Genomic DNA, 12772 nt, shown 5'->3' with positions numbered 1-12772 from the left:
TTGTTTCGTATTGTCTTTTACGACTTGTCATGTCTTGTCTTGTACTGTATTGTTTTACTCTTTATCAAAACATAATTCCTTGTGTGAAATTCTTGCTGCTCTCCCCAGGGAGAGCGCGTCGCCACAGTGCAGCGCCGCCTTTTAGATGTTTTTTGTTTGTCTTCTTTCTTTTTCTGTCTGCAAGTGTATTCGTTTATAATGAAAGTGTGGATTTTTTTCTACAGAATTTTGTCAGAGACAATCCCATTGTTACCGTGGGTTCTTTTACGTGCACTAAGTGCACGCTGCACCCCAAATATCCATCACTACCTCCGCATCCCCTCCAACTCATCACATCTCCCCCCACCCACTCCCCACCTACCTTCACCTCCGCATCTTCATCCCTGAGGGTGGTGGCGGCTTTGCGGGTAGATGTCCTCCAAAGTTCTCCTCCCACTCCCAAATCTTCATCACCACATCTGCATCCCCTCCATCCCTATCGAACCTCGCCCACCCCCTCAGACACCCTCACTTACCTTCAATCCCTACATCCCCTCCCCACCACTCACCTCCGCATCCTCATCACTGATGGGGATGGCGGATTTGCGGTAGATGTCTTCTACAGTCCTCCTCTCGTCTCCCACACCACCACCACCACATCAGCACCCCCTCTAACTCCACCCTTCCCTTCCATCCCCCACCTACCTTCAACGTCCTTACTCTCTCAGCACTCAGCCGGAACCTTGGGCAGCCAACCAGACTGACAACCAGGTCTTCACAACAGTTCCCTACCTCACACACAGAGCGACTGAGTGAAGCAGCCCCTTACGCTGGCCATCACTGCTGAAAAATTCCCACAGGAAGCATGGGTCCATGCACACACTGACGGATCAGCAACGAACGCAGTGGCTACTGGGGCCGCTGGCATCATGGTGCGCTTTCCTGAAGGAGAGACAGCTGCTGTTAGTGATGTCACTGGCAAACACTGCAACAACTATCATGCATAGACTGGTGCACTCTTGCAGGTCGCCTCCATGATTCAGGATTCCGACAACTACTGCAGCCAAGCCGATGGACACTCTGTCAGTGTTGCAGTACCTCCAGAACAACAAACTCACTTCTCTGAATGACTCTTACCCCTATTGTTATGAAATACTTTGAACGACTCATCCTCAGATATGTTGTATCTCAGACGACTCCACACTTAGACCCAAATCAATTTGCACAGAAGCCTGACAGAAGTACTGATGACGCAACTATCACTGTCATCCACAATACGTGCACTCATTTAGAAAACCCGGGTTCTTTTGTTCGAATTCTTTTCGTTGATCTCTCCTCTGCATTCAGTACTATCCAACCTCATCTGATGGCCATGAAACTCGTGTCCTACAATGCTTGCCCTCAAATTGTTCTCTGGATCATTAACTTTCTTGTAAATAGATCTCAGTCTGTAAGATTCCAAGTTCTATCATCTGTAAAGTACACCTCCACTGGTTCCCCCCAAGGCACTGTCTTATTACCTGTTTTGTTTACTTTATACACGAATGATTATACTGGCACTGATACCACCCCTTTAGTTAAATATTCTGATGATTCTGATGATTTCGCAATGCAAGATCTATCAAATTCTGACAATGTTTACTTTGACTGTAAAATCGTTTGCTTCCCGGTTCGAGGAAAACTATTTGGACCTTAATGTGCAGAAGACTAATGAAATGTTGATTGATTTTAGGAGAAATCCATCGACGTGTCAGACCTTTTTATTCGTGGTGTGAAAGTTGAAGTGTGAATGAGTATAAATACCCAGGGACCGTTACTGACAATGAATTAAACTTTACTGCTAATACCCATCTTAGTCATAAGAAATGTCAGTCCAGAATTTATTGTTTACAAAAGCTCAGAAGTCTCCATGTCAATGATAAAGTACTGCAGAATTTTTACAAATGTTTTATTGAATCAGTGTTAACGTTGTCTTATATATATTGGTATGGAAGCTTGAAATGTAAGAATGTATTGAACAGGATAGAGAATGTCCGCAGTAAGATAACAGGAGTGAGACAAAATAGACTAGTGGTTCTCTTCGAACAGTGAGTCACAAAAAAAGCAAAAGTGATCTCAAACGACAGCAGCCATGGACTCAGTAAACACTATCATCTTCTACCATCTGGAAGACGCTACAGGACTCTTAAATTCAAAACTCTTAGAACTAAAAACAGTTTTATCCCTGTTTCAGTTAATTTGTGAAACAAATAAATGTTATCCCTGTATGATGTCACTTGTGCCGAATAGGCTGTATCTAAATTGTGTGTGTGGGGGGGGGGGGGGAGGAAGGTGGTGAGAGAAATGGCTGTGTGTGGAGGGGCGTGTGTGTATGTGTGTGTGTGTGTGCGTGCGTGTGTGGCGTGCACATGCATGTGTGCCTCCATGTGTGTGGGTGAATGCAAGGAAGAGAGAGAGAGAGAGATGGGTGGGGGAGTGTTTTAATTTTATAGATAAGAAGTTTAAATGTTTACATTATTATAAGGATGTTGCTGTCATAGTGATTCTAATTTTCTAAATTTGATTTTGAGCTGAGATGTTTAGCTTTACTATGAATATGTGATAATGTATTTGATGTTTTGTTGTTGTTGTTGTTGTTGTTTTATGACTTAAAAAATTGGATGTTTATATGCCTGTAAATTGGTGCTCTTATGCCATGTTTGTTTTAAATTTTGGTTGTATGTTTTTACAAATTAGTATTAATTTATATTGATTTCACCATTATATTCACTGATACTTTGTGCATGTGAATAAACAATAAGTGTGCATGTGTGCTTCCATACGGGCGGGTGTCTGCGTGCGCACGGGTATGTGTGTGTTTTGAATAATGGAAAGTTATCGGTCTTCCTTTGCCATGACTGGTTTGAGTGTTATTTTGTTATATATATGTCGTATGCCAAATTTTACCGTTTTCCTTATAATTTGTATGTATCACAGACTTCACCACACTTAATAATTTCTCTACGAGATAATATAGGTATTCTGATTCTGATTCTGATTCTGATGCTGAACTCCCACTCTTATCGGCAGTGCTACAGTGAGTGGCTAGAAGCAGACGGGTGGTCCTTCAGTGGATCACGGCCCATTGTGGGTTTCTTGGGAATGAGCAAGCTAACAGGCTGGCCAAGAAGGGCGCCTTTGGGGAGCAACCCAACAACAGAATCAGTGAGGTGAAGTCCATTATCAGGGCACTTACGGCGCCTACGCCAATCAGGGTTGACCCAGAGAGCAGCAACGTGTCCGAGTGAGACTTCGCACCGGTCACTGACAACTAACTAAACAGTCATATCTACCGAAAACTGAACCTGGTGCTATCTCGCATCTGCCCCTATGGACAGGAAGACCAGACTGCGGCACATTCCCAAAAGCTGCTCCCTGTTCAAACAGATAAGAGAAGATGCGTGGCATGTAGACACTCCACTCACGACCAAACTACGTGGTAACCACGAAGAGCTGAAGAATATAACGTCAAACGTCACCTGTTGCCAGAACTGGACTGATGGTGTAGCTGTGAACGCCAAGAAGAAGAAGAGTCTTTACTCCCCCCCCCCCCCCCCCCCGATCCCCCCGCCCCCCAACCCTCCACCGTCCTCAGTCAACACTCGCCTCCACATCCTCATCCCTGTAGGGGGTGGCAGCTTTGCGGGTAAACGTCTTCCACAGTCCTCCTCCCATTCCCAAACCTCCACCACCACCACCATCCCCCAAAACACTCACCTCCACATCCTCATCTCTGTAGGGGGTGGCGGAGTTGCGGCAGATGTCCTCCAGACGCATGCCGGTGTTTCCTTCTGAGGCCAGGCCCAGCACGCTGGCATCGATCTGGCTGCCCCGACGGGTGGGGTTGATGTTGTACTCGGCCAACTCTACCGGCTCGTTGGGGATCACCAGCACCAACGTGTACAGCCCCTCCTCGGGCTGAACAAGGAGGAGGACGGGGGTGAGGAAGAGGAGGGGGAAGGGTTAAAATGAGGAGGAGGAGGAGTTCAAATCATGTTGCTTACGGCCCAGCCTACTGCAAAGGGTCCATTTTTAGGGCTGGAAGAGGATGTGGAAAAGAGGAGGAGAAGGAAGAGAAAGAGATGGAACAAGGAGAGGAGGAGGATGGTGAGGAGGAGGTAAAGGAGGAGGATGTAAAGGAGGAGGAGAGTTCAAATCCTGTTGCTTATAGCCGAGCTTATCGCAATGGGGCCATTTTCAGGGCTGGAAGAGGATGTGGGAAAGAGGAGGAGAAGGAAGAGGGGGGATGAGAGGAGGAGGATGGTGAGGATGAGGCAAAGGAGGAGAAGGTAAAGAGGAGGAGGATGTAAAGGAGGAGGAGGAGGTGTCCAAATCCTGGTGTTTATGGCCCAGCCAAGTGCAAAGGGGCCATTTTTAGGGCTGGATGAGGATGTGGGAAAGAGGAGGAGAAGGAAGAGGAGGAGGAGAAGGAAGAAGAGAATCAGGAGAAATAAGAAGAAGAAGAGTTGAAAGAGGATCGAGGAGGAGGAGGAGGAGGACGTGAGACATGATACGACCTGATACACTTTGACACTTGGAGGTCATTGGGTCCAAGGGCTCTTTGGGAATCAGAAGTACAAACGTGCAAAAATCTTCTTCAGACTGCACAAGGTGAGAGGACAGGAACTGGAGGAGGAGAAGGAGGGGGAGGAGGAGGAAAAGGAGGATGTAAAATCAATTTGATTATAGACCAGCCGATCGTAAAGAGTTATTTCAGGGCTGGAGGGGTGTGTGTAGAAATGAAATGACACTTGGATGTCATTGGCCTCGAGGTTTTTATGACACGCGCCAACATATACGTCTGAGCGTTTAAGCACTGGACTTTCAATCTAATGGTCCTGGGTTCGAATGTCGGTAATGGCGCCTGGTGGGTAAAGGGTGGAGACTTTTCCGATCTCCCAGGTCAAGATAATTATGTGTAGACCTGCTTGTGCCTGAACCCCCTTCGTGTGCATACACAAACAGAAGATCAAATATGCACGTTAAAGATCAAGGGTTATGGAAACAAGAACATACCCAGCATGCACACCCGCGAAAACGGAGTATGGCTGCCCTCATGGCATGACGGTGTAAATAAACAAAACTGTCATACACGTAAAATGTTACATGTCTGTATGCATGTGTGCGTGCCTGAAATCTGACTGGATGACACAGGAAACGAATGATGAGCGGCCAATAGCGTTGTTTTTTTTTTTAAGTATCCATTTTATCATCATCATGTAAAATCATGCCCAGCCGATCGTAAAGGGGTTATTTCAGGGCTGGAGGGGAATATGGGGAAATGAAATGACATGACATACTCTGACACTTGGATGTCACTGGCCTTGAGTTGTTTTTTTTATGGCATGCGCCAACATATGCGTCTAACGCGTACAACCCTTCTCCAGGGTGCACAGGAGGGGAGGGGTTGGGAAGAAGAGGAGGTGAAGAAGGAAGAGGACGAGAAGGAGGCCAGGAAGGGGGAGGAAGAGGAGGAGGTTAAGGGAAAATGAAACGAGGTGGCACATTTTGTTGGACGGTCAATGGGTCTATGGGATCGTTGAGGATCACCAACACAAATATGTACATCCCTTCTTTACATTCTGGCCGCGGATGCTGGGATGGAAAATGCCAATCGTTATCAATCCCTGTTCGCTATTTAACAAATTACGCATCTACAAAGACACTATCGCGTGGGGCTTGTCAACTATCTTCACTTATTCGAAGGAAATCTGACCAGAACTTGCTATGTTAAGTGTGTTCTGTAAAGATTTCTCATAGATTCCTGAAACCACAGATCTAGCCCAAACGCAAAGAAGAAAAAAGAAAAAGCAAGCCAAAAAAAAAAAATAACAGAAGTATAAACAAATGAAGTACATGAATGAATCAGATCTGGAATGATAAATCTATTAGTCATCAGAAAGGCGTTTATATGATGCGCGTCGACTAACATTTAAACAAAACGCGAGATTAAAAAAGAAAAAAAAAAAAAAAATTGGAACTTAGAACGACTGCAGGACACCCAATAATTTCAGTTTTGACTACTTCATAAACTTAATTAAACTGAGTGTGGTGATCAGAAAACTGCCGTTTGCACTGGCTGCACAAAAGACAGTCAGAAGGAAGTGGAGGAGGAGGAGGAGGAGCAGCAGCAGGGAGATGTGCGAAATTAAACTACAAGACACACTTTGACATTTTGATATCAATGGCCATGAGGTCCTTATGACATGAGGATGAATGCATCAACATATTTTTTTCACGTAAGAAAACATCATGATAAAAGAAATGAATACAGTGGGTAGACAGAGACAGACACACAGACAGACACACAGACCGACAGACATACGGACACATCCAGACCAGTAAGGTTAACTGGAAGCAGGAACTGGGTATGAAACAAGGCCCCTGGAAAGGCTGCCGTGTGAAAGCGTCCCGAGCGTACCCTGGGAGACACAGACAAAAAGGGACAAATTCATGATGCCGGGAATGTGTGGATGGCAAAAAGCCGAAGTCGGGTGTGATGAAGGTCATGCCTGTTCAGCATTTAACAGTTCAAATTCGCAGTTCAATCGACACTGCCGATTCCCGGCGGATGGAAAGAGCTATGTTTCACAGTATCTTTCACTTTTTCGAAGCCGGAAAATGCTGCTGCTTACCATTGAGCATTGCTATTTGAGTCGTCTGTTGTGTAAGAGTCTGTGCTCATGATAAACGGCATGGAAGAAACACCAACAGGATCAGCACACACACGCACAAAAGAAAGAAAGAAAGAAAAAACAGAAGAGAAAAACAACAACAAAAAACAACAAACAAAAAAAAACAGAAGTAAAATAAACAACAACACTGCACACAGTACCATGAATGAGAATCACGGCATCCGCTGGGTCAGAGTGGATGGCGAAGGACGTCCCCACCTGGTCGTCTATCAGGAAGCCGTTATATATCTGCATGCGCAGACGTTCGGTACTCATTCCCTGCAAGTAAAGAGCAAAACGCGAGTATTTAAAAAAAAAAAAAAAAAAAAAAAAAAAAAAAAAAATCTCAGCAACCGGTAGACACGACACAGGGACACGCGCCAAAGATTTCATTTTGGACTTACTTTCTATGATAACTGAATTGAGACTGAGTGTGATGTGAGTTTAGAAAGAACTGCCGTTGCAACAACTTTTCGAGAACTTATCAACGACGTCCTTGATTTTCCTGAACGAAAACATTGCAATCCCAAATCCAAGTTTAAATAGAAAAGGTGACTGACACCCTGACTTGCGCGCGAGCTCAGTTGTATGTCAGTGAGGTGACTGCGCTTCACTGGCAAGCATTGCTCGTCCCGTCAGCGGCAGTCAAGAGTCTGTCTCTCCTCCTTCCTCACCTGGTACTCCGGGTTGTCCAAGATGACCTTGATGGCCACCCGTTTGGCGATGACCAACCACATGCGGTACAGCACAGGGGGTAGGTCCGGGTTCCACTTCATCTTCAGCACCCTCTCCATCACCTCCTCTCTCAGTGCCAGCACCTGATATTATGGTGATGATAGTAAATTATTAGTATCATCATCATTTATTTATTAAGACTTCTTGCTATAGCGCATATTTTTGAAGCTCTATGCGCTTTACAATAGTACTAAAAACATTCACACAAACATATGCATATAATTTGAAACACAGGTAAGAGAGAACAATCAAAATAGGTCATGTCAGTTGATTAAATCAAGAAATGCAACAGGTATACAAAAAAAAAAAAAAAAAAAGATTGAAAAAAAAAAGAAAAAAAAAGGAAAAAGATAAAAAACGAAATAATGATAAAAAAAGTAGACAATTGAAATTGAAAGAACACAAGCACGTATGCGCATGCATATATGCATATATATGTTGACCAAACATGACGAAGACAGGTTGGAAAAAGTCATTAGGAAACCGGGTGGGGTGGTGGGTATAAGACAGACACCTTTAGCGACATGCGCAATAGAAAACTGACTGACATACTAATAACAATTTTAACAGACGAAAGACACCCACTACATGATGACATTAATAGGCTGTTTATCGTCAGCTATAGGGAATTCTTATTTGACGAGTTTTAATCTCTTTTTATGTTGCGCATGATAATTTTATGTTGGTGTTTACGAGCAGGTGATTATACAACTTAATTTCCATGTGGATTAATAACGTGTTTTTGATCTGATTTGATTTGATTTGAATTAATTATATGGATATTTATATAACGCCTATCCTCGGTCGGAGACCAAGCTCTAAGCGCTTTACAAACACGGGGTCATTTGCATAACAGGCTGCCTACCTGGGTAGAGCCGACTGACGGCTGCCATTGGTGCTCATCATTCGTTTCCTGTGTCGTTCAACCAGATTTCAGGCGCGCACATATACACACTCAGACAGACATGTAACATTTTAAGTGTATGACCGATTTTTAATTACCCGGCCATGCAGGTAGCCATACTCCATTTTCGGCGGGGTGCATACTGTGTATGTTCCGGTTTCCATAACCTACCGAACGCTAACATGGATTACAGGATCTTTAACGCGCGTATTTGATCTTCTGCGTGCATATACACACGAAGGGGGTTCAGGCACAAGCAGGTCTGCACATATGTTGACCTGGGAGATCGGAAAAATCACCCTTTACCCACCAGGCGCCGTCACCGAAATTCGAACCCGTGACCCTCATATTGAAAGTCCAACGCTCTAACTACTCGGCTATTGCGCCCGTCAGTTATTACTATTGTTATTATTATTAGTAGTATTATTATCTATCGTAGTAGTTGTAGTAGTAGTAGCAGTGTACGTACAGTGACGGCGGTTTCACAGCGGACCGTCTTGTGTCGCATGGACTTGGTGAGGAAGCTGAGCTCGCCCACCGTGTTGCCCGCGGTCAGGTAGTCCAGCACGTTCACGTCGAACGCTCCGGTTATGTGCTCCAGCTGCAGGCACACCTCCACACGTTCCTTAATTTTTTTAATTTAATTTTAATTTTATTTATTTTTTTATTCATTTTCTTTTCAATCCAAACAACTCACAGGTACTGAACATCTTCGTGTCTTTCGAACATATAACTTATTCCTGTAATCATTTTCCACGACTTTACCGCTAAGATACGTCATTAACTATTTAAAAAAAAAAAAAAAGTGCCTGGGCCTAACGGCTGCTGAACGATTTCATTGGTTATAAAAGAAGGCTGAAGGCAAGAAAGCTGCTTTTGACGGTGCGTTCGACAAGGTTCGCAACTTCAAGTCAATGCTGTTTATACTACCGATGCAGAAACAGCTTGAAGTTGTGTACCTTGTAAATGGAGAGAGTTGCTTCTCTTTGGTGTCTGTTTAAATCCTTTACCCTCCTCGCCTCTTTGTTCTTTCATTATAGTGATTTTGATTATTTCGTAGCCTCTTTATAAAATATTCATACGCACCAAACACGTTGATTTGTTTTATGTTATAATTTCGATGATGCTGATGATAGGGGTGATTGATTAGATAACAAGGTTGTACTCTCATAATGTAATGTATCGCTAACGGCGTCAGTAAACCAGACTGAAAGCTACAGACATCCGCAGTGTTGGTCAGGAAATTTAATAAGCAACATTCCCAAAGACGACATCTGTGAAGTGGATGACCCTCGACTGTGTGTTCGAGCCTTCCCATTAATTTGAGCCCATAGCACACTCTACCTTGGGTAGGAGCCGGCCACGGGCCTGAAAAAAAAACCCCACCCTCATGGGGTTTGAACCTGTGTCCTCCCAGTCGGATAAAGAACTGTTTCTGGCATTTGGAACAAACAACAATATTAACAACAACTCTCTATTTATGTATGTTTTGGTCTTGGGGGGAAAACAACAACAACACGCGTCCTGCCAGTCTAACTGGGATATACTCGTATTGTATTTCTGGCCAAAGGAACATCAGCCACAGCAACAACAACAACAACAACAACAACACGCATCCTCCCACTCTGACAACAATACTTGTATGTTTCTGGCCAAAGGAACAACAACAACAGCAACAAGTTACACGGAGGATAGGAGCCAAATGGCTGAGACCAGAACTCACCCTGCCCACCCCTGATCCTATGATGTAGATATTGAAATCCTCGGAGTCTTGCTCTGCCACCGCAGAGTTTGCTTTGAGATGGTAGATGTCCAGGTTGTCCTTCACAACAAAAAACCCAAACAATTGATAAGTTGGTTATTTGTCAAAAAACACACAAAAAAACAACCCTCTCACCGCCAGTCAATTTAGAGTGCCAAATTCCCTTGTGCGATAAACACAGAAAAGATGGTGTCTAAGAATAGCTGGGGATTCCCCTGTGATGTGTAGAAAAGATGGCCAGGTCCCAAAAATTAAAAGCAGTAGGTTCCTGGATAACAGACCCATGATCTGGTCGTATTTCAGGGACATGGATGCTCTACCTAGCTGGCGCTGAAATGCGACATTGGCGGTATTATATCATGCAGACAGACGGACTGAGGCGCAGTAGCAGGATCGGTTATGTGATGCGGGACTTCTGATCCAGTGTTCACCAATGATAAAGAGTTGGAGGCCCCGTTTCGGGCCTGGTGTTACTGTGGAAATGCGCTTTACTGCGACTTACTTGACACAACCCAGGTGTGAATGGGCACCTTACCTCTGGTTGAGGAAGGTTAATACGACTGAAGGAGGCCATGCCTTCCTATGTCGAGTCTTAGACACAACAGATATCTTCTTCTTCTTCTTCGTTCGTGAGCTGCAACTCCCACGTTCGCTCGTATGTACACGAGGGGGCTTTTACGTGTATGACCGTTTTTACCCTGCCATGTAGAGAGCCATACTGTAATCACTGTCCCGATGACCGTAAAAAAAAGGGCTGATGAACCTTTAACCTTTATTTTGAAGAAAGACAGGGGGACAGACTTGCAGACAGACAGACAGCATGCTAACCTTGAGAAAGCGGAAGAGCTCATCATCCCCTTGCACCCAGCCAAGGTTCTTCACGATGTTGTCCAAAGAGTCGTCCTCCACTAGGGGCGGCGAGTTGAGCACCCGCTTCATTCTCTCCTCCAGGTCCTGCCGCCCTCACGGCACCGACCAACCAGGGAAACCACCAGACATACGAGAAGACGGTTAGTTACTTATCAACTCTTTTTTCAGCACTGCGAGTATTATATAACCTTCCTTGACTCAAAAGAATCAGTTTGATGTTAGAGCTTTTTCTCTCTCTTGCAGCAGCTGTTGGGTGATTTATAAAACTGTAAAATGACAGTTCGGCACAAACCACTCACCTAAGGCCTAAACTGTCAATATTCATATATAAACTGATTACTCTAAATATAATTGTCAGGACCAAAGTCAGATGCAATGGTGGTGGAAAGCTGTTCGGACACAGAGCGGAATGAGTTCAGTGGTTTGTATATTTGTTTTACATGAACAAAAACTAAACGAGCAATAACAAACAAATAAATCAATCAATAAAGCAAGAAAATCAAAAGAGAAAACAAGAGAGGCAAGGCCTTCAAGACTCACTTGTAATCGTTAAAATGTGTTCTGTATTTGTTATTATAAAGATTCGGGTTAAAAGAAAGAAAAAAAAAAGAAAAAAAAGAAGTCCTAACGGCAGATTCGAACCCCGCGTGTTCAGGTGAGAAGAAACTGTCTTACCCATTACACTATCGTGGCTACTTAACTTACGTTCAAAAATATAATATTTAAACATGCTTTTTTAAAGGGCGATAAATCGATTGCTGTATTCGCAGTGAGGACGCTGTTTAAATCGTATTATTCTGGTTTATCTTGGGCATTCAAAAAATCTTTAAGGGCAATTAAAAATTCTTTTTAAGTCCGCGGTAAAGGAGACGTGGCTATCACACTGCAACATTTTGCCGTTTTCTCTGGATCTAGATAGATGTACAAGTTTAGTTACACCCGGTTGACACGGTCAATTCAATTTCTCTTTTATGTTCATTCTAGTTTTATAGTTTTAAAGTTGATATGAAAATTGAGTATTTTGTTATATTAATAACATGTAGAGCCAAGTACAAGTACTTCTAAACGTCGTATGAAGTGAAAAGGACTTTATTTTGAGCGAAGTCAAGACTGGAAATTTTTACGTTTCACCAATTCAAGGGTATTAACTCTCCTGGTTTATAATTTTTAACTGTGAATTCCGACTGATTCTGTGGATATTTTTATGGCAGTTTGGGGCATAATCCAATATGTGATGAAGCGTTCACAAATCTTTCTCTGAATAAATATTTAACGGTCTCCTCCAACTTTCCATCACATGTTATCGTGTATTGTCGATTGAATATAGGATTGAACGGGCAGGTCAACAACTTGAAACAAAATGGCGTCGTTCGCGTTCGCGAAGAATATGAGCATGCACTTTGAATATGTATAAATATGTGTACGCAACTGAATTTTGCCCATGACCTTCAGGGCTCAGCCAATAGATCTATAAAGTCCACTCGTCGTATTGATTTTAGTATTTTCCGAAAAAGACCACTTGGGCGAATGAATATAGTGAAAGCCCTGTAGGCTACACTGAGAGTAAAACACACAAGCTTTTTATGTATTGAGTATAATTTCAAATTGTAATATTTAAGATGAGAAAGATCAGTTTAAAGCAAATTAACACCCTTAGCATTAAATACAGATTAATTTCTCTTTTTTACTATCTGCACCAAAGACATGAAAAATAACAAAAAATGATAAAAATGACTGCTCTTGTTGTTGTGTCAGAATATCAGATCAAAGTGCCAAGTTTAGAGAATAAAAAAATATATAAATATAACA

General features: G+C 43.2%; 1 protein-coding gene across 1 annotated transcript in view; it reads right to left on the bottom strand.

Annotated features, from left to right (window-relative positions):
* The window catches only part of LOC143285603 (sperm-specific sodium:proton exchanger-like), a 32024-nt gene that overhangs the window by 4223 nt on the left and 15029 nt on the right, over nucleotides 1-12772 (bottom strand). Inside the window, exons 7-13 of the mRNA XM_076592998.1 lie at nucleotides 10922-11047; nucleotides 10055-10153; nucleotides 8801-8932; nucleotides 7367-7510; nucleotides 6854-6971; nucleotides 6358-6440; nucleotides 3736-3936 (exon numbers count right to left, since the gene is read on the bottom strand). Of these exons, the coding sequence (XP_076449113.1) occupies nucleotides 3736-3936; nucleotides 6358-6440; nucleotides 6854-6971; nucleotides 7367-7510; nucleotides 8801-8932; nucleotides 10055-10153; nucleotides 10922-11047 (903 nt within the window). The remainder of the gene's footprint in view (nucleotides 1-3735; nucleotides 3937-6357; nucleotides 6441-6853; nucleotides 6972-7366; nucleotides 7511-8800; nucleotides 8933-10054; nucleotides 10154-10921; nucleotides 11048-12772) is intronic.

This window comes from Babylonia areolata, chromosome 9 (genome assembly GCF_041734735.1).
Source record: "Babylonia areolata isolate BAREFJ2019XMU chromosome 9, ASM4173473v1, whole genome shotgun sequence".
Taxonomy (NCBI): Eukaryota; Metazoa; Mollusca; class Gastropoda; order Neogastropoda; family Buccinidae; genus Babylonia; species Babylonia areolata.
The sequence above is the reverse complement of the archived record's forward strand: the minus strand, read 5'-3'. Positions and strand labels throughout refer to the sequence as shown.